This window comes from Amia ocellicauda, chromosome 1 (assembly GCF_036373705.1).
Source record: "Amia ocellicauda isolate fAmiCal2 chromosome 1, fAmiCal2.hap1, whole genome shotgun sequence".
Lineage (NCBI taxonomy): Eukaryota > Metazoa > Chordata > Actinopteri > Amiiformes > Amiidae > Amia > Amia ocellicauda.
The window spans coordinates 16,924,414-16,950,755 of NC_089850.1; the positions used below are offsets into that span (position 1 = coordinate 16,924,414).

The window sequence follows — 26,342 nt, forward strand, 5'->3', positions numbered from 1 at the left end:
TGGAAAACTCCAAACTAATTTGATGACAAAGTGCATTGCCAGCGCGTAATTGCTCCCATTTTTTTTTTTTTTTTTTTGGTGGGTGGGTTGTCGGGGGGGGAATTCTGGGGGGTGGGGGTGTGTGAAAATGAATCAAACTCTATACCCTTTAATGACATGCATCTTTAATAGCTGTAATGCAGATTAATGGGCTTTTTAATTGCTGTTACATTGTTCATGCAAGAGCCTTGTCATTAATACGAGGCATCTGAAAGATTAATGAAAGCTTCTTCATTTTACTACGCCACAGAAGTAAATCCAGAGACAGTCTGGCTAAAAAGAATTGATTGTATAGCAAAGTATGAAATTGAGAATCAAACGCTTGATTTCCATGGTCTCTTTTGAACTGCTGAAGGCTGCTTAAAGATTTGCTGCACTAGCTGTCGAGAAACAGTCACCGAGGCAATAGAGCCGGCAGTTAATTTCTTTATTTGCTTTGTCATTTAACTGTATGCGCACACGCAGGGAGAGGAGAGCCTTTTTCTCAGTGTGTACTCAGCAGCTCAAAACAAACAGCACGGACACTCGCTGAACACGATGAGATGAAACGACAACAGCGGCGCGAAGAAGAATAACTGAAGGAGGATTTGTTTCCATTTTCTTGCCTACTTTTGTAAATGATATTAGGTTACCTGTCGAGATTGTCCGAGTCTGCCGTATTAATAAAGCAATACTTGGAGTGTGTTTCCCTTCCCCTCATTAATCTGCGTTGAATCTGCCCTTCATTAAAGCTGAATAATAGCTCTGTTTAGGGGATAATATGAATTTGGGGGTCATTACAGAGTAAAAGATCAATTTAAAGTTGATGTGATTATGGAAAGTTAGATTACAGTATTGATCACAGATACAGAGAATCAAAACGAGGGAAAAGAAAATGAGTTTCACGTCTCTATGCGATGGTGACAAATCCTTTTCAGCAACTTTAGTTAGCTGAGAAATTCGGTGCTTTTTATCTGGGGTGGGTGCACAGATAAAAGGGGGCTTGGTCTATTTTATCCCTTTAAATGAAGTCCCCCTATATATTACATCATTGTTGGCATTTGCAAACTATAGGGTGGGAATACGCACACCTCTGTCTTGCAATAAATCCCATTTATTTCCAGTGTGCTCGAGCTTATGCTTAAATAATAACGGGATTCTCTCCCAATTAGTCAAGATCCAGGAGAAACTCGGCGGTATTACTTCTTCTAAGAATCTTTCTTTGTTTCTCTCTCTCTCTCTCGTCTGACTATCATGAAGTGCAGTTCAAACAGCAGTAAAAAATCATCTTTAAAAACCGTTTGCATATCAAAGGAGGAATAAAAGACAAACCAGCGCTCTGTGCGACTGTTTATATACAGTAGTTAAATATGCGCTTTACCTGTCACCGCAGTCCCACTCAGGAGGAGCAAAAGGGACTGTGTCTTGTCTTTTATGTGTATGGGCATTGACTGCTTTTAAGATCACAGTCAGGTTTTTTTTTCCAGTCTAATGGAAATAAAACCATATAACGGACTTTTCTGCCTCTATGTTTGATGGAAGATTACTATTTAATTTAGAAGGGTTACAGTTCTATTATTTTCATTAGCTGTAGATGTGGTGCCGATAGCCACGCCTGGGCCATCTATCTCACTACAATATCAGACTACACTGTCTTTCAACTAGTCTCAATCTTGAAATAGACATTTAACTGCTGCCACAAACAACAATAATAATCGTAAAAAAATACCTCAAAACTATTGTTTCCCTCAATACTACCACGCATACAACTTTGAATTTTAGATTATACACTTCATATCTAGATTTGTTTTTAGTTTTTTTTTAGTTTTTTTTGTTCTTTTTCCCCCTTTAGCTCCCAGAGATGTTCTCCCCCCAACAGCAGATTCCTATCCCAACTCCTTGTCTTTGTCCTGGGGTCTCCCACTACACCCCAATGGCATAATTACAGAGTACATGCTGTACAAGGATGACAATCTGGTCTACAAGGGCAATCAGACCGAGTTTAATGCCACCGGTAAGTACTGTGTCTTTGTTTTATTCATCACCTGTAAAATGGTGTACACATTTGTATAAAACGTGCAGCTGAACTCTTTTCTTCTCTGCTGGAACTTTGTGTGTGCTGGTGTGGGGGTGTGCAGTTGTCTGTGCATTAGCAAATCATCTGTCTTAAGAGACTGCTAAAGTAGTTAAAGTGGGGAAATGCCACACAAAAAAGACACATTAAGATTTGAAAGTAGGAGTTCCTAAAAGTTATAGTGGCATCTCTCTTGCAGGCCGTTTGACAATTAGAGATTGTGAGATAGACACGTATTTTGTTTGTATATCTTTATTGTTTCCTGATGATTACAGGATTGTAGTCAGACCGCATTTTCCCTACTTATGCTGTTCTGGGTTGAGCTGTGATAGTCACTGTGTGATTATGGTTTTATTCAGATTGTATTCAGTCTTTTAAAAACAAGCACAAGTTTGTCCTGGAGAGTGTGCTGTATATAATCCTATTTGTTCACAAATCTGAAATTCTTATTTGAATTGTGGTGGTTGTTGTTAATATAACAATGAATTAATGAATAAAAAAATAATTAAAAAAATACTAATAATACCACTACTACTAATATTAATAATATTTTCCAAAACACTGCTCTCAAATTTGAGGTATTCTGTTCAAAACAAACTACCTTCCCGTAGAATATCTCCAGCAATCTTCAACTTTCCCCATTACAAATGCAGCGCTGACACACTTTTCAATTTAGTGCAGCCGTTGACACTATATTATGATATCAAACAGCTCAGACCAGTGCGATTCTGCGGCGTGATCCCCGGGGATTCCCGCGTCTCAGGGCAGAATGCTGAAAACACAATAAAATCCTCCGGCTTTTTCCAGGCATGCAGCTGTGAAATTCAGAGAGGTTCCTTTTTCTTTTTTCTTCTTCCTTCTTCATGTCTTTATTTGTTTAGTTAAGTTGGCATTCATTCACACAGACCGTTGTTTTAATTGTTTACAACTGCTGGGCTGAATGAGACAGCAGGTGCTTTCCCTGCCTCTCTTAAAATATATTTTTTATTGTCGTCCTACCCAACGCCTCCGCTTGCTAACATCTATTGATTGAATTTGTGTTTTTTTAAATGTTTTACTACCCTCTTTTCACTTCCCTAGTCTTGCATGATTCGACTGTACTTTTGTCATGCTTTGCCATACGTTTACCACACATTTACATGCTGTCACAGTGCCTCAGTAAACTGTGTTTTCAGCATGATTGAATATATCTTACCATGCTTTTGCTTTTGCTTTTGCTTGACTACAGTAGCACCATAGAGTGGCTTTCCACATTAGACTTTCATATGGGTTCTGTCAGAGCCTGTCTGCCCCGTACTCTATTTGCGTTGCATCCTCAGGTACTTCAGGAAATGCTTTCTCCCGTGGAAGGGTTACGGTTAAAATAATAAGCTTTTACCTGTGAGTAAGGTGTCATTTCTTTGCTCCTGGAATGTTCAGCTAAGTTCAAGAGGATGTGTAAGTTATGAAAAAGATATTACAGCATCTTAAAGTGTAATTCATCATCCCAGACAAGTAGCTTTACGGGGCTGCTTTAAAACAGTATTATGTGGTTATCACACCCGTAGCGCTTACGTTGTCAAGCTTGTTTTGATCAGGTACTTTGTAAGAGCCTCACCTTGCAAGTCCAAACCTTGACCCCAACCACCAATCGCAAACAAGGTACTTGTTGGTAGGTTCTCACTAGGTAGGGGTCAGTGTACTTGTTAAATATCGTCAAGGACTGGAATTTTGATTTGGATGGTTGTCCTGATGTGCCCTGAACACACGTATCTAAGTACCGCACATGTAGAGATGAAACAACACACAAAGAATCTGTGTTGTGGTGGTGCATACATGAAATACAACATCAAGATAAGTAAAGGTAAAGGAGTGCGGTGTTTAGTATGAAGATTTTTCTTCCCAAAGTTTAAAATGAGTGGCCTTTGACAAATTTTCCTCATTCAGCAAAGATGTCCGTACAAGGGAATCTCTGATCTTTAAGCAATCATCTGTTTATGCTGTAAAATAAGATCAATGGAATTCTTCCAACAACAGCAGGAAATCAATGGGGAAATAGCACATCATTCATAGCCCATATTGAAAATTATAGCTTGTTTGACAGTAATCGGTGGGGCTTCCATGCACTGAGATGTAATTTCTTGTAACACATCTGCAGGTAATGCTTGTTGATCCATTTCTAAGGCGTCTTACGGTGATCCGTTTTTCTTGTCAGCGCTACCCAGTGTTTGATTTTATGCAAATGGCATAATCCTGGAAATGGTGAAGTTGTTTTCATTGCTAATAGGATGGAACGGAACTGTCACTAGCAGATTGCCAAGCGCATTGTACACATTGTGGGACTGTACAGATTGAATTAACTCTGCGGGAGAGCGGCAGAAATAAAAGTATTACAAAACAACGTCTTAAAAACCCTTATGGATGTTTTGAGTTTATGCATAATGTTGTCATTTCACATCTATTGAAGTTCAAATGTTTAACATGATAGGGACTGATGGGTTTCAATTTGAGGTCTGATTGTATATGCTACAACTGGGTTTCAAGCCTTAGTCATACCTACTTAACATATACATTAAAACATAAACTTTTGTGCAACACACCTTTATAAACTTCAAGCCCAAACTTACTTTCAACCAGAAACCTGAGCTTGTCCCATTGTACAGTTATGTTACTGTAGTAGAAATTATTTCACAGTTCAGAATTCAGAAGAGATTTGGATGTTTAAGGAATTTTTTAAATGGAGGAAATTTGAAAATTTGAAAATATGATCAAGTCAAGCATACATTTGCCATACAGATGAAAGCAGGAATTGCTTTTCATTACAATTAGGTTGATTAATGGGTAATATTTAGATTAATTTATCTAAATTATGCACAGAAATTACATGTATCTTAACTTAACGCTAGCCAAGCTGACAAATGTTAATGTATCAAATTATGGTTACATTTTGGTAAGCATTAGTGTTGGAGTCCCTGGTAAACTAAGGATAACTTAATTGGGTGTGGATTTGTATGGACCTAGCTTGAAATTTTGGTGTTGGCCAGGGTTAGGATTCAGGCTGTTGTTTGGCTTTAAAATGAGGCAGGTGACCTACTGATCTAATACTTTGCGTTATAGTGGGAAGTCTCTCCTTTCTACAGTTTAGAATAAATTATAAATAAATGGAGCTGTTTACCTTTCTATACCTGAGAAAGGACACATAAATCTGCACGGTCTCGACACCGTCTCTATCAGGCTTGGTATTCTAGCCCATAGTTTCCATTTTCTTTCAATAAATCGTAGTTCAGCTTCACAGCAGCCCTTACTGTGATTTTGGGGTCTTTTGCATTCCGTCCTTTTCTAGACAGCAGACCTGCTCTCCAGATCTCAGAGGAGTTGGCTTTTCCTGTTGAGAACAGCCTTTGAAACTTGTCATGTTTTGCAGACAATGTTTCAAACTTCAGTCTCACAGTACAAACGATTAACAAAAGAGCCCGCTGATGTGCACAACTGGCAACACAGCTTCTCTGGGGACAGCCAGCTGACCACCAGTGAGCAAAATGCCTACACATTACCAGGAATGTTTACACACATTGTAAGACCACAGTGAGAAAAGAGGTTAGGCCAGTTGAAATCATTTTACCATGTCCTTTATTATGCTAGTAATAGTGCTTAACCACGGTATTGTATCAGGGTCATTCATCTGCTGCATTTACCATCAAAAAAACATCACTTATCAACCTGTTAGCATAACGTGCCATTGCAAATCTATTCACAGTAACATATTTTTCACCTAATTAAGAAAAAAAAAAAAAGTGTGGAGTTATGTTTCTTTACATTCAATGGCACTGTAATTACTATGTGCCGCAGACTATGTGGAAAATTACTTTTATCTAATCTTCAATATGTAATTCACCCCTCCAGCATTTCAGTCACATCGTAATGCTAAGGCCATGACGTGACGGTATAAATAGTCTGTGTGTGCGGCTGATGTCTCCTGCTAGCTTATTTGCATTCTGTTGGCATTTCTCTGGCAAAGTCTTTAATTATTATTATTGTTTAATTTGGCAGACACATTTATAATGCTCGTTCAGCAAGGAGCCGTAGAACTGTTAGTGTTAAGATTACATATGGGAAAGTGCTGTAAATAAATATATACAAATATAACGGTACAAATTCCAAGAAATATCCTCTCGGTGAACGCCTGTGATGGAGATACAAACATTACTTGCAGTTACAATATTTGCTTGCCGTCCCACTACTTTGGGTCCTGATGTGTGTGAGGAAAAACCTACAAACAATTATCAGCTGCAGGAAGTGGCGAAAAAAAAAGCAGCGTGAGATCAATGTGCTGAATTGATCCGCAGCAAAGAAAGAGAATCCTGTTGCCCCGGGTTGACTCTGTGTCTTGGAGGCAAGAGAAGAACAATCCCCTTCCAGCCAATTGGAGAGATCTAACACAAATATTTATGCCAAAATTGATCTTTCGCAGTGTAGCTGTTCTTGGTAATTAATTCATTCTGGACTGAGCAACGTGATTTGCAGTGATGGAGAGAAAGACAAATAAGTGTCGGGATAAGGAGGTGAAATAGAAGAAATATATAAATATAAGGCAGCGTTTATTAATGTTTATGGATATTGCTTAACAAAAAAATAGCAAACCAGGTACTATTATCCGCCTTAGGTTTGTACATAATGAAAGTAACCATTTGAGAGCAATTGTATTAAAGCACATTTAATGACTGCATCTATAGCTTGTGTTGGGAGCCTTTCCTTTTTCCTTTTTTCCTTCTTTACCAAGGCTTTGTGAAAGATTGTGTGACTGGGTTGTCAACTGACTGCCTGAACATTTCACAGCCCATCGTGTTTAAAGTGGTGTAAATCTGCACTGGAGTTTGTCTGTTAGTTTGTTAATTAATTTATTTCCCAGTAACTCGTTTGGTTATGTGAGCCGATGTCAGGGTAATTCCTACCGCCGGTCTACTTTCTTAACGATGAATAAACATGATTCAGTGTTTAGTCCCCAGACAGAGATTAATAGCGCTGACTGATGGTGATTTTATGGGACAGCAATCTCCCTTTATAAGATTTTTGATAAAATAACATATTGCTGGAATGAGGTCGACATTATAAATCTAAAACCATAAAAGGGGAGAGAGGAAGAGGAAGCAGATTTTCAATATAACCAGTATAGAATTAACGTCGCGTGGGTTTAAGAAATGGATTTCTAATAAGATTTAAATGTAAGTAAAGTGAAAGGGGTTGAACCCAACTAAGTGTGGAAGGTTCATCTCTAAGTCTGTGGTTTTGTGCTCAAGCTTGCAGGATCTCAGCTGTCCTGACACTAGCTTTGCAATATTCGCCACTTAAATGCATTAGTTTCTGTCGGCCAGTGGGGCCAAATTCTGTAATAAGATGATCGTTATGCTAGAATTGTCTGAACACAAATGCACATGCTTTATTCTGTACATCTGATGTATTATATAATTTATATTTCTTGAATTTTACTTTATTATCAGAGGATCAGCCCTGTTTTGACACACGCAATTTTGTTTCAGTTTTTTCTGTCTAAGACATGCTGTTTGTGTCCTGCAGGTCTGGGGGTGTTCTCTCCACACTGGTTCATCCTGACTAGCTGTACGATGGCTGGCTGCTCCAACAGTTCCCAGGTCACGGTGTTAACAGCCCAGTTGCCACCGAGCCACGTGGACCAGCCCGTTCTGACTGTTTTGGACTCCAGGAGCATCTATGTGCAGTGAGTCTCTGCTTGTTGCCGAAGCATCTCACAAATCTCTCTAAAATTCCTCTAGAGAATTAAGTGAGGAACAGGGAAGAGATCAGGGCTCTGACAGAAAATTTAATTTATTGTGATGAAATGCATCAAAGTGATTAGTTTTGCAGGGCAGTGAACCTTTCATCATCATTTGCGGGGATTTTCTTCAAGTTAAAATACATATACTCCACCCTCATTAAAGCACTGTCCTTGAGAAGCCATGGGTTTTTCGCGCAGTTCTAACGAGTCGTGCGCTTTAATGAAAGTGATTTTGCTCACCTTTTATTAGACGGCGTTCTCTCGTGGAGTCTAGTCATTAGGCAGCCCGTCTATGTTGGGCGCTGACACCCTCATTTCGGCTGAGGACATAGGTACTCAGATCTTTCCAGTCCTATTACGTCGCCCTTTAGATGTAGACAAACCATTGTCAGTCGCACGGGGCTGGGTGTTTATGCGCTGTTGTCAAATGTCAATTAATATCCAGATTATTTCATTAGAACATTGATAGCAATTATTATAATTACCGCTTCTCGCGTCAGTGTCATCAGTCTAGGCACAGAATTTGCATTAAAACTCATACCTGATTGAGCAAAAGACAGGTCTTCAAATGAGCTAATACTTAAAAGAAGCAGTGACGAGCCATTGTAACATATGATCCTTTGACAGTGTAGCTCTCGTCTCCAAAGGCAAGTGATTTGTCACTGCAGTTTCAACATTTCATTTCAGGCGTGATTTTAAACACAAATGCATCAAAATAATGGGCCTTTTAAGGTTTTTTGATCAAATGTATTTGTTGATTATCTGTTTTTAAACTGTTTGTTTAGTTTCCATGTGTGATATATAATTCCCATCATTATTATTATTATTGATAATGATAATAAAATCTGATGGAAGCAATTCCTGTAGAAGGAATGGAAAATGGAAAAAATATTTTTTTGAATATGCATTGTATTATGTCATAGCTCATATTTGTTTAATATTCAGCATTTAAATACACATTTAAAAAGGGCACAGGAGAAATAAAAGATGTACAACTTTATGAAATAATTGTCTCATTTACATATAACAAAATCATGGTTTAAAATTGCAGTAACTGTTCATACAATAGCCATGTGTTGAAGCCAAGAAGAGTGTTTCCTCAACTTTTCTTCCTCTGTACTGTGATTAAGAATTTTATTAAGGGTTGCTGTTGCATCTTGTTTCAGTTTCTTTTTTTTAGATTTTCATTCTCTGTAACTGTTTGTATACAAAGTTGCAGGGAAAACATGAGCCAAACCCCAAACTTTTTTAGTGCTGAAGTTTTTCTACCATTCGCCACGTTCAGTGCTTATGGGAGTCAAGCGTTGCCATCCCGGCACACAGTCTCGGTGTTAATGACAGTCAACAGAAAACAGTGGCACTAATGACATTTTGGAATGCGGGTCTTTCTGAACGCGTGGCCCTATCATGTACCCAACAAAAAGATGTACATTTATCACATCCAGCACCAAATGCACTGCTAAGATTGAAGACTATATTACCTTCAGATTACTGAAACATGTTTCTGGCCGTGCAGGAATCTGCCCCAGGCACTTTGCGTTGTTGGTCTAATGCATGACTCCCAGGGGCAAGACACCCCCGCTTGTCCTGAGTGATTGCACTGGGTTTGTCTCCGGGAACGGGCCAATGAGAAGCCGCTATTCCGGAGCTGTGTTAGTCTGCCAGTCCTGCCATTTGTCAGGGGGTTTGGTGGCCCGTCGTCAGCTCGGATGAGGAATGGCCGCTGCCACCACGACGTGTGCCGGGGTCTTCAGTGTTTGTCTCAATAACCCCTTTCTCCAGCGGCACCATTTGTCTGTGGTATTAACACTGCGTACCCCATTGCCATAAATCTCTTTAAAGGTTTTTGTATTTTCTGTCCATTTACCAAAAAAAGAAAACTGCAAATAAACAACATCTGTATTTGTTGTAGGAACTGGTAGGTCCTATTAGTAACAGAAGCACATAATATGATTGGGTTTCAACATTGTGGAATGGATTGTCTGAGGTAATATATGATCAGAAAGCAAGAACTAACATAGCTTGCTTATTGTTTGAACTTCTACTTATCTGCGAGTTTCGTCACTAGCAATGGGAACGTTAGTCATTCATACATGCCAGAGCCCCTAAATGAATGTTAAACCATGTGTAACTAATTAAGACAGATCTGTAAAGGTGTTCATTGTTATTTATACACTTCAGTGTATTTACATGTCTTTTAAGCCAACGTCAGTTTCAGAAACGCAGCCCCTAGAGGATCTTTAGGTGTATGACCGGAGCGAGCGCAGGACAGATGACCTTCTTGCATCCTTCTTAGCATGCGCAATATTCCCTCCGAGAGGTGCCTGTCCCCTGACCCGCACGTAGGTGACACCCTCAGGCACGGAGGGCTCTCTCCACGAACACGGGTCTCTGCTGAAGTATATCTGGTGCTGCCCCAGTGCTCTGGCAATTTCTCTGAAAGCCATTTCTGGCAGTTTTTCCTTTGCTATATATACTCGTCTCATAGCGGTTTCCCAGCATCACTTAAGAACAATTGAATGAGGGCAGGGTGCCATGTGGCGAAGAAGAAAAGCAAAACAAAAAGCAGCATAAACATGGTCACACTTCATTTTGCATCAGAGAAAGCTGACAAAGGTGACACTCTCCACAGTTTCTCGAAAAGCATCAGCACTTTATTCGGTGATCATCTGAAATTGCTTCAGAAAGGCACGGCAGGAGTATATTTCCAGGCTGTCCTGTGCGGCATACCAAGTTGGCTACTAATGTTGTTTCATCCAAACTAAGGAGTGGCTATTGCATTAAATTACATTATCAAATCCTGTGTTACTATACTCCTCCAATCTACTGCCACCTTACTGTAGCAACCTTCCTAAACAGTTCTCATTCAATTATGCTAATTTCCTCCATTTCAAACAGGCATGTTAAACTCACACTCCTTTTCTCCTTGGCAGTATTAATGCTAAGAAATGCCTCTGATCTTTAGAAGTCATTTGTTTAAAAGATGTATATGACCCAATTTGTTTTATCGCTGATTTTCATAACTTCATTATCTATCCAGATCTCTTAATGGTGTTCTTTTGTACAGGATGCTCATACTTATATTTTGAAGCTCTTGTTATTAATTGTTCTCATTGGTGTCGGAGGGAAATGGTTATTGCTTTATTCAGAGGGAAATTTCAATTTAAATAGGAGAAATCAAATGAAGCTACTGTGGAAAAGGAAGTGAATTGCAGCTCCGCATTATAGACAATATAATTTCCCCCCCTCTCGGGGTCTAATTGTAGAAACTGTGCCTGTGTGAGCGTTTGCCTTGTTAGCAGAACAGTAATAGAGGGAGGTGAAGGATCATTCATGTTCAATACTAGTTTGTTGGATTCTGTTTTGCCTGTGAGAAAGGTTGCAAGATCCCACACTACAGGATATTCACTCCAACTGTATCTGCAAGAACCTAGCTATTGTACCTGCTCTTCTCATGACCAAGACCTTGCAGAATTGTATTTAAATAATAGACTGAAATAAATCAACAATTAGATTGTCTTTTGGTGACATTTTGTTTATTTGTTTAATACCCTTGAAAATGTTGGTTCCCATTCGCTTTCATCAGAGAAGTCGTTTCAAAATCTGTTCTGCTCAGGACACTAAACTGCACAACTCGCTCACAAAAGTGTGTGCTCTCCTCTACACATCAACTTTATGCATTGCCCAGCACTCGTTGTATAAGAGTAAGACTGTACACAGCTTCTTGAACTGGTCAGTGTATAACTGTGTATCACTAGAGGACGTGAGTTATCAGAGGATTGCAATTTGGCTTTTTGTCAATATCAGAAAAAAAACTGCTATGGCGGGCCATCAAGTTAATAGTGCATCTTCAGCTGACCCAAGTGGGACAATGGTATTTTCTGGTTGACCTGAACAGGGTTTTGGCTTCAGGTGATGTTGCTGGTTTTAACCATGGCTTGTTTTTGTCCTCGTGGTGTTTAGTGTGTGAAGCAGAGATTGCGTATTAGGGTCTGGGAGTGCTCAACCCCTTGACAGCCCCCAAGGGATACCCTCTGGTACATTGAGTTACTGACATATACTTATTGCTTTCCCCTTATGTCGCTCCATTGGGGTCCTTGTTTGGAATTCACTGTGAATGTCTGCCCTCCAGTGTTAGGTCCACAGAGGTGGCCTGGGGAAACCTTGGGCAACCCCATCTCAACGTAGTGCTCTGACAAATGGGCAACGTTGGTCCCAATCAGCTGCAACGAAGCCTATATTCGACCTCACACCTGAGCTATCGGCGGCTCTGCTTTGCTTTTTAACAGCTTCCAAATGGCTGGTGAGAAAATGTTGTGATGAATATCTTTCTGTGGTTTCCCAGGTGGAGAGTGCCGATGGAAAGGAACGGAGTCCTGGAGTATTACACGCTGTACCTCGCCGCCCAGGGACAGGAGTTCGCCGTGGCGTACAACAGCTCTGAGCTCTTTGAGGACTACACAGTGCGCCACCTTGTCCCAGGGACCAGCTACGCCTTCCAGATTGCCGTGTGTATCATTTCAACTCTTATTCATCACATCTCTAAGACACACCGTGATATTACTTGTACTGTGTTGTTAAAACAATCACATAAAAACACAGTCGGAGCCCTATTCCATTTCCATTTCTCTTTGGATGCTTTCCAAGCACAATTCAATGCATAAAAGTTGCACCTGTTTGTACAGTACAGATCTGATTATAAAACAATGAGCAAACTATCTCTGAAAGTAGCTCCTTAATGGAGTTCAGATAAGGTTTTGTTTGAGTGAGTTGAGTCTGAGTCCAGTTTTGACTATTGATTAGAATTCATCCGTTGGGATCCTTTTATTTTGCATGTTTGGAACCAGTCCTTAAAATTAAAGGGCCATTGTCCATTTGTTTCTTTGTAACGTGCTGTGTATTCACTCTTGCGTTGCTCAGCACATTTTCTTTATTGATGTGGCAATTGTAGTTGCTCAGAACATTAGAAAATCAACATGAACTGATGCTTTTCATACTGTTTTAAACAGGGAATTAACTTTGATATAACAATAAAGCCACCTTTGACCAAACACCCAGGACAATACAGAGAAGATATAAACTATATGATATCTCGGCCTCGTGCATCAGGCAGGGTCTGAAGACTGGTGTATTATCCATGAAAGCAGAAGTAATGTTTTCATGGGGAACAAAATGCTGTTTCTAATTTTAATTTGATTACACCCCTCCTTCTGTTATGCTTGTATTTCATTATTCCTCTTCAATCTTTTGACATGTATGTATTTCTTTGTATAGATATAACATAGTTTATTTACCTTTCTCTTCACATGAGAAGGCACTCTCTTCATCCAAAGCTTTTCCCAAGTATTCCTTACCACAGTGCTCTGCAGTGAACCCAAAATCTGTTTAATATCACCCTTACTCTTTCAACTACTTTAATTTCAGGCCTGCACAGGTGGGGGCTGCACACTCAGCCCTCCCAGCACGGCCCGGACAGACGAGAGCACCCCTGAGAATGTGCCGGCCCCCAGTGTCCAGTCGTTCTCCTCCACCTCCTTCAACGTGTCCTGGACAGAGCCACAGAAGCCCAACGGTGAGTGAACTCTTTTAGCCTCGAGTTAAAAACATGATTAGTAAAGGTAAATTAATATTCTAAATGGCAGCTTATGCATGGTACTTAATTTTTAATGATCATTTTAGCGCATAAAAATCCTTCGGATAGCACCACTTTGTCTGCAGCTGAAAGGCCGGGGTCTAAAGGATGCTTTTTTTTAAAGTGGGTGAAAAGTGCTCCCTTTTGACTGATGCTGTGAACTGCAGCTAGTTATTCCTGCTGTCCATTTCAGACCTGTGCTGAGGAGGCTCGGAGGTCTAGATATTTTGTACTTGTATGTACGTGTATGAATAAGATATGGGATTGCATTGATCTGATTTAGTTGGAGCAGCTTAGGTTATAGTGGTAAAAATCAACAAAACCAACAGAAGCAGAATATACAGCCCTTGTTAGATGTACAGATATCTTAGGAAGATATTGCTGCTGTATACGTGTTTACACTTCTCAGAAGAAATCATATATATTTTTTGTTTTTCTGTTCGTTGTGCGTGTACTGTAAAGGCTTGTAGTTAATAATCCCTCTTTGAAAGGTAGGTTTCGCCTCAGAAGGTATTTTCTAAGTGAAGGAACAAAACAACACATTTTATTTCTACTTTATTGAGGAAATCAGCCGAGCGCAGAATAGACGGGTTACCAGTTTCATACAGTTTTGAAAAATAAACTACATCAACAGAGGATATTTGATGATAATGTGCGTTTCATACTTTTTTATAGGTGTAAATGTTAAAGGGGGAAAACAAAAGGATGCCAGTAGGTTTGTAAACACAAGGGAGGGGATTAATGCTTTTTGGGCGGCACTCTGCATTCTGATTTACCTCATGAACATTGTAATTCCACTCATTTGTATTTTATGTTTCTTCAAGGAAAGCTTTAAAACAATCTTTTGGTCTCCGTCTCAGTATAAATGCTGACTTGCTGTAATTTATTGCGTAGGAAATTAACCTTGAATCCTCAGACCATTCATTTACCCCACTTATAGGTTAGCTAAAGTACTTGGAGAGGCATTGCTAATTATTTTTTCTCAGTTTTTTCCCCTAAATAATCCAATTGCTTCTGTTGCCAAAGGTGATAGGTATCCATCAACCACACCTATTACACTTCCCATGACGTATTTCATTTTTAACATTATTTAAGCTTCAGTAGCTTTATGCAAATTATACAATTGGGGGTTTCTCATGGGGAAAGCATTTTGTAATAAATAGATTATGAATCAGTTTAAGATAAGTGATGTCTGTGTTATGATGTATTTTTTATATGCAATAATTAAACATCAAAATTATATGAATTGTGTATTGCTTATAAGGTATGCTACTTAGAACTATATACACATTCAAATGAACTGTTCATACATACAGTTGTAGTCAAAACTATTCACACATTTCAGTTGAAATAATTGTATTTAATGATTAATTAATTAATTTATCAATGACATATTCTGAGTTTGTTCCTTTAGCTTCCAGAAAACTATAAAGATGCTGGTTGTTATTTAATATGATGTATCTTGGGTAAGATGATGCATCAGTTGAATTTTTCTGGCCCAAAGTATGGCAACACACATAAATACCAGGATTCCAAAGTAAAGCTGGCATCTCTGTACAAATCTACTGAGACTGCGGATCGAGGGCTGTTCTTAGTAGAGCATGTGTTAACCAGCACATCACAGACAAATGTGTTTCCTGCTGATTCATCTACCTAAATATGTTCAGCCCAAGTGACAGCAAGCGTTGCTTTTTTGTTGTTGTTGCCCAGGCATGTTGCCAGCACAGACAACAAAATGCTATTTTATTAATAACATATTGCTCTCAATATGCTTTCAGTCCTTTTAACTTGCAAACCTATGGCAGGATATTTAGAATTATACACTTGTCTGAGTTCCAGGTTTTTTTGTTTGTTTGAGTTTCTCATATATACCTACACACACACACACACACACACACACACACACACAAATGGTGAATCTGTGAACAAAATAATTTTGTTTCGGAGAAGAAAAAAAAAATGGTTTCCTGAATATGAAACACCATTTTGGCTTTGTAAAATGTTTCTTTCAGAAGTGCTCTAAAGCAGAAATTCATATTTAAGTGTCTTCTTTTCTGTCCTTTTTTTTTGGGAAGGGAAATTTGTGCCAAAGTCAGGATAATAAAGTATAGGTCAAGAGACTTTTTGTGTTCCCTGAATATTCCCCTATTTCTTTGTCTGGACTCATCCAATTTTACCCTCTGTATTTTAAATGAGAATAGCCAGTACTATGAAGAATTTAGATGAGAGAACGTAGGAGCAGCTGTAATCTGGAAACACCTATTAGCCAAAAAATGTAGGTATAAATACTGTAGAAATTCACCTGTGGTGGGGGATCATATTTATCTCTTCAGATGCGAATCCATTTAAAAATTACCTATGAATGAATCAGTTTAAAAAAACATGCATACATATATAAAAGCTCCTCTCTTGCCCAATTCTAAATAGTGTTCTTACAACCATAATAATAATTTATGTAAGTCCTGTCATTTCCCTACAGAGCCCGTACGATAACAATCTCCATTCATAGGTAAACGTATTTCTGACACCACATGGGTCGCTGCACTTCTCACCTAAATATGACCCCATTCTGGCCTTTACAGAGCTGAACTTTATCTGTTGTAAGCATGAAGCCGTGGACAGCTGTAAAGGGATTCTGTTTTTGTGGTTTATAGTGCTCCCCTGTAATGGGACCCTCTAATAGTTGGCCTTTCACAAAACTGCCAATTCACATTTCAAAATCGGTTTAAGAACAGAGGAGTTTATTTGGTTGCAGTTGTTCTGGAGAGGGGATGGGGAATTGAAGACTTTGATTGATTTGCAGTCTCAAGGGTTTGGATTTTGTTTCCTGCCCTTACCAATGTTTGTTTATTTGCTGTAAAAAAACGCAGCCACAAACACAGTTCTGGAATATGGAAAATCATACCATGGCTTATGTAGAAACCTGTTTTATTATATCATTTATATCTGTGGGGCACCTTGCTTAAGGAAAAGGAGGTCCCTCATACAAGCTTTTACTCTGAAACTGCTTCACTGCATGTTTCCCTCACAGTGGAAAATACATATCAGTCTGTATAAATATGGATTGTGTGTATAGTTAAAAAACATTCTAAAGATGACATCTGCCCTGATATTATTCAGCAGGTGACAGATTCAATGTATAACAGGCTTCTCTCATTCTGCTGAAGAACGAGCCAAAGTGCAGCCATTGAGCAGCGAACACTGCCATTGTTCTGAGTCGCTGCTTTCCCATACACAATCCATCGATGTAACTTTTTAAGTAAAATGTATTGATTTTTTTTTTTATGCCTCTGGTAGGTCTTTGGAGACAGCTGTGCTCTGGTGCTTGTTTGCAGGATCATGACTGAAAGTACTAAGTGGGGACTTGGGCGAACACTGTGTCTGTGTGAGTGGAGGACTCGATTCCCCACCGCTGTGTTTGTTTTGAGAAGCAGTGCACTTCAGAAAGGGTGCTGGCTGACACAGGGTTGAAAACCGGACAGACAGACACCGGAGTACATTTCCACAAAGGGGAAAGCGTGTGGATATACACAAAAGATTTTAAAATGTATTCTTGTCACGCAGACCGTTTCCTGGGTCAAAGGTCGTTGGGGTTTTGGGGATCTTTCAGTCAAGAGCTATTGACAGGGTAATGCTGGTAAACACACGTACCTCCAATATCAAGGTTTGCTTCCCTTCAAAAATGTTAAAAACTGATTACTATATACATAACTAACATATCCTTGGGTGGGACATGGTGAGGTACTTTTAATTGTATCCTTATCATAGAATCGTGTTCTTGTTCTTATCGTTCTATCATGTTGTGATTGTCTCTTTTCTTCTCTTGACTTACAGCTGCCACACAATCACACATTTTACTAAAACAATTCACAACGGGGCAAAGAGAACATTATATATAGTATACAGTGAGGGAAAAAAGTATTGATCCCCTGCTGATTTTGTACGTTTGCCCACTGACAAAGAAATGATCAGTCTATAATTTTAATGGTAGGTGTATTTTAACAGTGAGAGACAGAATAACAACAACAAAAATCCAGAAAAACGCATTTCAAAAAAGTTATACATTGATTTGCATGTTAATGAGGGAAATAAGTATTTGATCCCCTATCAATCAGCAAGATTTCTGGCTCCCAGGTGTCTTTTATACAGGTAACGAGCTGAGATTAGGAGCACTCTCTTAAAGGGACTGCTCCTAATCTCAGCTCGTTACCTGTATAAAAGACACCTGTCCACAGAAGCAATCAATCAATCAGATTCCAAACTCTCCACCATGGCCAAGACCAAAGAGCTGTCCAAGGATGTCAGGGACAAGATTGTAGACCTACACAAGGCTGGAATGGGCTACAAGACCATCGCCAAGCAGCTTGGTGAGAATTTGACAACAGTTGGTGCGATTATTCGCAAATGGAAGAAACACAAAATAACTGTCAGTCTCCCTCGGTCTGGGGCTCCATGCAAGATCTCACCTCGTGGAGTTTCAATGATCATGAGAACGGTGAGGAATCAGCCCAGAACTACACGGGAGGATCTTGTTAATGATCTCAAGGCAGCTGGGACCATAGTCACCAAGAAAACAATTGGTAACACACTACGCCGTGAAGGACTGAAATCCTGCAGCGCCCGCAAGGTCCCCCTGCTCAAGAAAGCACATGTACAGGCCCGTCTGAAGTTTGCCAATGAACATCTGAATGATTCAGAGGAGAACTGGGTGAAAGTGTTGTGGTCAGATGAGACCAAAATCGAGCTCTTTGGCATCAACTCAACTCGCTGTGTTTGGAGGAGGAGGAATGACCCCAAGAACACCATCCCCACCGTCCAACATGGAGGTGGAAACATTATGCTTTGGGGGTGTTTTTCTGCTAAGGGGACAGGACAACTGCAATCAAAGGGACGATGGACGGGGCCATGTACCGTCAAATCTTGGGTGAGAACCTCCTTCCCTCAGCCAGGGCATTGAAAATGGGTCGTGGATGGGTATTCCAGCATGACAATGACCCAAACCACACAGCCAAGGCAACAAAGGAGTGGCTCAAGAAGAAGCACATTAAGGTCCTGGAGTGGCCTAGCCAGTCTCCAGAGCTTAATCCCATAGAAAATCTGTGGAGGGAGCTGAAGGTTCGAGTTGCCAAACGTCAGCCTCGAAACCTTAATGACTTGGAGAGGATCTGCAAAGAGGAGTGAGACAAAATCCCTCCTGAGATGTGTGCAAACCTGGTGGCCAACTACAAGAAACGTCTGACCTCTGTGATTGCCAACAAGGGTTTTGCCACCAAGTACTAAGTCGAAGGGGTCAAATACTTATTTCCCTCATTAACATGCAAATCAATTTATAACTTTTATGAAATGCGTTTTTCTGTATTTTTTTTGTTGTTATTCTGTGTCTCACTGTTAAAATACACCTACCATTAAAATTATAGACTGATCATTTCTTTGTCAGTGGGCAAATGTACAAAATCAGCAGGGGATCAAATACTTTTTTCCCTCACTGTACATCCTTTCATTTTGGAAAAGGTTTCACGTTAAAACCGGTCAGTTATGTATTACTTTTTTTTTTTTTTGGCTACTGTTTTAATAAATAGGTTTTACTTAACGCAGTGTAAAACATTAAAACTGGATCTTCCCACACTGTGTCTAGTATGGGTTGTGGGAAAGTCAACCTGTGGCCATGGGACTCGAGCATCACAGGATCCCAGCTTTCGGATGTTTTTTAATAAACAGAAATTCTGCAGATCCCGTGTCAGAGGGAGACGGCCGGGGGAAATGTTAATGACGGTGTGCAGCAAAACATGATCCGCGCTGTATCCCCACAGGAATCATCAGCAGCTACGGGCTGTACATGAACGGCATCCTGGTGCAGAACTCCACGTCTCCTCGGTTCTACATCAGCGGCCTGTCAGCGTGGAGCCACCACAGCTTCAGAGTCCAGGCCTGCACTGGCAAAGGCTGTGCCCTGGGTCCCCTGGTGAGCACACACATTTACATTATGCTAATGCCGGGGATGTCAGATGGCAACGTACATCATAAAGGTGATCGATTCGCTCTGGTCAATACAGCACCTTCTGGAAGCACTTGACATTTCATAGAAATGCCATTCAAGAGTTGTTACCGATTTGATGGGCCATATTTGGGCACTTTTCCAATATCTGCAATGTATTATTTATTTTTTTCTGTTTTGCCGACACAGCGAAAGTTGTACAGCAAGGCGGGACCGCTTTTAATCTCAGCTGACCAGGGAGAGAAAAAAATCCCAACAGAATTCAGAAAATTACATCATTATATATATCCTTTTTCATGTGTTTTTTTATTTTACTTACACTCCTGGCCCCTGAAAATAAAAATATGATTAAACTATTTGATTTGGGTCAAAATGATAGGGACACCATTTTACAAGAAATGTTTTTATCTATAAAGTCCAACTTATCCACCGTCAACTTCTCTTTTTGTCCAATCTGTCACCTCTTACCCACAAGGCACATCTCTCAAGGTTTTTTGTGATGCTGATGAATATAAGGTTTCTTGCCCTTTTACAAATATACCTTTAACGCTTGTGACACTTTGTTATATCTAAATATCTATATCTATATTTGTTGTATCTATATTTTGTGCATCAGAAAAGACTCCTTAACCAGCAAATTATCACGCTGTAGACACTGAACCACACTTTCACAATCTCTCGCGTGCAGAGCACTTGAGTTTCTGCTTAGGAAATGTTGAGCATCATACTTTCAGACAGTCTGTATTCAATAGAAAGTGCTAATGTTTGACATTTCACTCCTTCAGTGTATCAATTTAACTAAAATCTTAACAGCCCTTTTATTGTCTATTTTTAAAGTACTTTTGTTTTCTCTTCAGACCAGGGAAATCCCCTCCCTTAGTATTAATACATCTATGTAGTGTGAGAATATACATGGAGCATGCTTTCCAACAATCCAATCTTCTGCGTATGTGGTTTTCAGTGGTGTTCACTCGTTTTGAAGAGTGAATACCCCGGGTCATCAGTCTCCTGTTGTCTTCTACATTGGTACTGTGTACATTTAGGATACAGGCAAATGAAAGCAGTGGAAAAGAGAGGGTATCTGTTGTCAGTAACATCAACCCTAGGAAATGTGTTGTTGTGGTTCTCTCATTGGGAGTCAAGGCCAGGGTTCGCACCACAGCATGCTTAATATCCGAGAGGACAAGAACAGATTCCAGATGATCACTCAGTGCTGCCATTGTGTCTCTCTACTTAACGGAGGCTGGGATTGCTGCCGTAAATGACATCAGTATGAGAGCAACTGCCCTATTTTTATTTATTTTTTCTTCAGTGGCCAGCTGTATTTGCATTCGGTGTGCAACATTTACCAGTCTGGCGATTTACCAGATGGTCTCTTCTCAGGACGATCCCCAGTCAGTTATTACACTTGGTAAAGGTCACCTAGCGTTTTGAAGCTACATTAGATGCATTTATATGGGCGAGACCGGCTCCTGTGTGAGTCCTTCTCCCCAGTGGGTTCGGCCCTTCAAGTTATACCTCTGTGTGTAATTAAGAAGCTGTTGAAGGACTGGAAAGGTTTTAAAGATGTTGAGGTAATTAATTCTTCAACATGCCCACCCCCCTTTCACTTAATTGAATACAGCTAGAATGAAAATGCTTTAGCCTACATGGACAAATGAGGTCAGACTCTTCCCCAAAAAACTTTTTTGCAATATTTTCAGTGATGCAGCAGACACAGGGATGAAAGCTGTCCATGATGTATGTACCAGGGTGTAGGGAGATTTTCACGACATATTTTATAGTTAGTAATTGAATTGGCTCATTATTCCCAGAGAGCAGTCTATAGTGCGACGTGAGAAATCGGTCTCTTCCTGATCAGTCAAGTGCATTCCAGAAGTGTTCTATAGGTTTAAGATCAGGGATTGATTCTTACTTATAACCACTGTGTAACTTAGTTTGTCACATATTATTCTATCACACTGGTTCAGGTTACTTTAAAATGTACTTTGCTGTACACAAAGTCCTACATAATATAAAAAATTATTGTGATTTGGTCTTTAAACACATGTTGTGGAGCCGACAGCTGCTACAATGGGGGACTTGTGCGATGAGAACTCTCAAAACTTGGCATTTGTATTCCAACGTGAGCCCACTTCATACTTGTTTTTCTGATCCGCTGCATAGCACAGGTCTAGTATTATACATTTGTGTTTTGAATACTGTACAGTGTGTTCAAGCAAAAGGCTGCAGAAGTCAAAATGTGTCAGTACTTCAGGCTGCGCAAAGAGCCTTCTGAATTAATGATACTAGTTTGGAGAATTGTTCCGCACAACCTTTTGCACACCGAGAAGCTCCTCATCTGTCTTCCTTTGAATACATAGTGTACTCTGATTTTTTTAAATAATGGGACTCTCTCTGTTATTATGAATTGCCACAACAAACAGCATTTTATTGTTTTTGTCTGTTATTTTGTAATTGTAATACAAATAGCCTCTATGATTGTTTGATATGGCCTGGCTCTGTGAACAAGGTTAGCAAAAAAGAGAAAGTGAATCTAAGTTACGAGTTTCCGTTATATTATTAGCAAAATCATACATTTGGATGTACAAAATCCTCATATTTTGAAGCAAAATCTGGGGGGATATCAAAACATAGCTGTAAATCTCAGTATGAGAATACAAAGCACCCAGGAATCCAGAAGTGCTCCATCAATTAAAAATACATATTTTGATATATTTGACCAGACCTATTCCTGTATAACATTGAGATGTTGAAGAATAGTGTCAATTGAATAACAGACTGGTCTCGCTGGCAGGTGGAGAGCCGGACTCTGGAAGCTGCACCAGAGGGAACGGTGGATTTGGAAGTCGTGAGTGAAGGATCTCGCTCTGTCAGAGCCAAGTGGATGAGTCCAGCCAGGCCCAACGGCCTCTTAACTTACACCCTGCTCTTCAGCGGCATCTTCTATCAACAGGAAGGTAATTTACATCTAAATGAAGCTGGTGCATTCCCAGAAATAGCCTTCCCCTTGTTGTGTGTTTGTCTATTTTTTTATGCGTGTTTGTGTCTGAGGTTTTTTTTTTTTTCCGCTTTGAAGGAAAATGCATAGAATTTCAGCTCAACGTTTGAAGCCTACCTCGGTTTTGGCTTTGGGAGCGTTTATTGCAATATTATCTCCTGTTGTTTAAGTCATAAGTGTCTTCCGAGAATGGCAGATTGTCTCTGTGAGACCCAAGGACAATCTGAGTGAAGCAGGGGTTTTGTGTTTACATATGCTTAAAGGGGCACTGAACCTTATCAGTATAATACAGGAATGAAATGCCTTTAAATGTTATTAGTTGTCTGCCTGCATTTTGCTTAGTGGCTCTGTGGAGCCTAATGCACAAGTTTAAGTGAGCTCAGAAATGATGAGGGGAAGACAGTCGTGTTTATAATTCATCCTAAACCAGTGATGCAAAGACAGATAGAAGTAGACAGATTTGTAAGAGGGTAATCTGCGAGAAAATCAGAAAATTCAGTCGTACCCCCACAGCCCCCATAGAGCACAATTACTGAATTTCCTGTTTATATTTTTTGATGACTCAAGCTATGCATTCAAATGCCTTTCTGAAACTCTTTTCCCAGATTCCTGAAAACAATCTCACCTCTCCCCGCATGTCTCGGAAAGAGCTTCACACTTCTAGCGAATAAGGCGACTTATTGAATATGCATACAAATCACAGACAGGCTTTTTTGTAACGTTCATTGTGATGGTGAAAGATTATGTGAAATGAGACATTTAAACACAAGTGCAATACAGATTTACTTCCAGGATGAAGAAATGAATTTTTAATCAATGCACTGTTCCATGCCACTTGCTTACAAAAGAAAAAATATATATTTAATGCACTGCCCTGTGCATTTCTATTGTGCTAAAGTCGGCCATCTTTAGCATACTGAAGATGTAAAGATGGCTGAAATGTGACGTGCTCTCCCTGCCGATAGTGTGTGTGTGTTTATGGATAAACCACAAGAGAACATCATATAAACTACATAAAGATCAGACGCTAAAATATGATGTCATTCTTTGTCAGTATTTAGTAAACTCCTGTAATGAAAGTTCATTGTTAGATGTGTTCTTTTAAGAACTTGGGTTTTCTGTCCGAGTGGGGGCAGTTATTTAGTACTACTCATGTGGGTATGACCAGCTGGTCTCACACAAGTCTGGATATTGCATTTGTTCATATTCCTCGTGCTGTAGTGTTTCAGAAGTCTCGCTTGTACACATGTCATGGAATATTTGCACAGATAATCAGCATTTAATCACCACAAACGCGCTGTTATTCCAAGAATCTCCTGATGCACAATCACCTGCCATTGTTTGTTTGTCGAGTTCTAATATGCAAACTGCAACTGTTGGATGTAATGCAACTGTAATGAATTCAGTGGGTGTCGTAGCCCCATGAAAGACACAGATTTCATTGGTCCTTTCCCACCAACCGCACGACATGTTCTCCTGACCCTGAGGATATAACAGACCAATACAGGAACTTAAACAACAAGAGGGTCAAATCCCCAACTGCGCTATTCTTGTATGAGTAGTTTACATAATTTCCATATATTTATTTATGTATTCTGTCTCCTCCGGTTAGGTGTATCAGCTTGATCCTCTGTAGGCCTCTCTGTGTAGTGTCAGCCAGCCTGAACAATCACTGCAGCTGCTCTTTGGGAACATTGCCGCACCGAGGCAGTTTGCGTCTACAGTACCGTTCTCCCACTGACACTACACATCTCTGAGCTCGGGTGGGCTGTTTATTTATTGATATTTTTTGGGGAAAAGGCCGTCTTTCTCCTCGATCGCACTGTACTGTATTTAGATGTGAATGACACAGTGACAGGTGTGACCGTCTCAGTAGATAGTTGCGCTCTTCCACTGAAGCATGCATTTCATATCGCTGCAATTTATACATTCAGTCACCTTATATTCCCAGTGATCAGCAATGGACGTTATGTGGCTTGTTCTCAAAGGTAAGATGACCTTTTGGGAATGGGCCTGTTTACCATAGAAAATGCATTAAGTTAAGGAGGAGCATTAATTCTGTTTGTTTTTCTCAGTCTAATGAAAAAATCTATACATCTCAAAATAAAATATAACTGATCATTCTTCTGCTTCTGGAAGGATGCAACACCGAGCAATCTAGAGCTGATCAAATGCGATTAAAAATCTACTTTGTTTTGTCGTCAGTTTTCTTTTTTTTTTTTTTCAACCCACTGTCTCTAGCTCACAGCTGGTGCTCATCTCGGGGGGGTGTAGCTTTTGTTTCCTGCAGCTTTCTTCACAAGGCCTATGGGATGCTCTGAGCTGAGAGACAAGACCACAGATTGGAAAAATTGCAATTAAGAACATTTCACCCAAAAGTGGACTGAAATTGATGCTGTGGAATCCCAGAACATAGAATCCTTATCGACCAGCAGATGCTTATGATAGTGTATCCAGTATTTAACCTACTTAACTATACTATACTATACTATAAAATAGAATACACATTCCTTGGTATACTAGCATACAGAATGCCATAGTTTGGATCCATTTCAAGTATTTCACTTCCCGTTTTGATATTTGCAGTTTCTAATAATTTCCAAGTGTCTGATTGTAATATACAAATCGTACCCATGTCCATTTTGAGGTACTTTGTTTGGTTGAAATCTTTATTTAATACGTAACCTTAAAAACAAGAGACAATAGTTAAAAATAAACCTTGTGTAACGGCAGCTTGCCATTCTCAGTACAGTGAGCGCTCAGCACAGTAAATGTGTGTTGAAAGTTCAATGTAAGGGAACTGTAGCAGTCAAAACACACCTGCTCTGTTCAGGTTGTGCTTTGAATAAATGGATCACTGCCTCTGCCCGTGGTTTATGGTTCTATAGCAGGGCTACATTATCCACTCATATTATGGGATTTGACAGACACACTGAAAAAGGAAAGAAAAGTTTGGGAAAGTATTTATAATATATAATATTTATGTGATCTAAAGCATACATTAAATAGCTTCATGCATGTTAACATAAATTGTATAATCCATGAACAACAACAAAGAAAGATGTATGACTACCCTGCACAGGAGTGTGTTGTGCAGGACAAGTGGCTGATCATTTAGGATTGTCTGACTGCGTAGCCAGCGACTGAAACTGCTGTTGACTGTGTTGTTTGAAATTCACCTCAGGACCCAGGACTCCCAACATTAGAAGCCAATTAAAGATGGAAATGGGAACATTTTTCAAAATAGCAACACTCTCGCCGTGCCACTGCTCTGTTTATAAAGCAATTTTGCTTACTTTACTTTACAGAATTTAAAAAAAAGAATGCTGTTTGTGCTTTCCATGTCACTTTACTGTGTCAGCTCTTAATTGTTCTGAGCTTGCTTGGCTGCTGGAGTTCTGCATGACCTGTAGCCAAGTAATTACCCTGTTTACTCGGTCTCGTTCCCAGCTCCCTCTTCACTCTAAAAATAATACCACAGAGCATTTAATCAATATGGCAACTTTTCATTCTTATAAAAACATATATAATAAAATGAGACAAATGTTCGGTATGCGAGCCTTCAGGACTACTCAGCGCTTTATCTAGCCATGCTGCCTACCAGTCTCTCTGTCAGTGTCTACACATCATGTCTCTGTATTGCTGTATTTTTGACACACACACTTGCCTTGTAATTACACGTAACAAGATGATTAATGGAAAATAGAGTCCTTACCTGAACACCTCTAAGAAGAACTGGAATTAGAGAGTCGGGAACCATACAGATGAGTTCACTGCATTGCGAAACTGGAATCTGAGGGGTATCTGTCAGAAAATATGATGGAATGTGACCATAGCATAGCATTGATATCA

The 26,342-nt window shown here is 39.7% G+C and overlaps 1 protein-coding gene across 1 annotated transcript in view; it reads left to right on the top strand.

The window, feature by feature from the left end:
* The window catches only part of ush2a (Usher syndrome 2A (autosomal recessive, mild)), a 243,804-nt gene that overhangs the window by 91,666 nt on the left and 125,796 nt on the right, over window positions 1-26,342 (top strand). Inside the window, exons 32-37 of the mRNA XM_066697388.1 lie at window positions 1,871-2,032; window positions 7,646-7,805; window positions 12,208-12,370; window positions 13,287-13,434; window positions 19,305-19,456; window positions 22,287-22,449. Coding sequence (XP_066553485.1) covers window positions 1,871-2,032; window positions 7,646-7,805; window positions 12,208-12,370; window positions 13,287-13,434; window positions 19,305-19,456; window positions 22,287-22,449 — 948 coding nt within the window. The remainder of the gene's footprint in view (window positions 1-1,870; window positions 2,033-7,645; window positions 7,806-12,207; window positions 12,371-13,286; window positions 13,435-19,304; window positions 19,457-22,286; window positions 22,450-26,342) is intronic.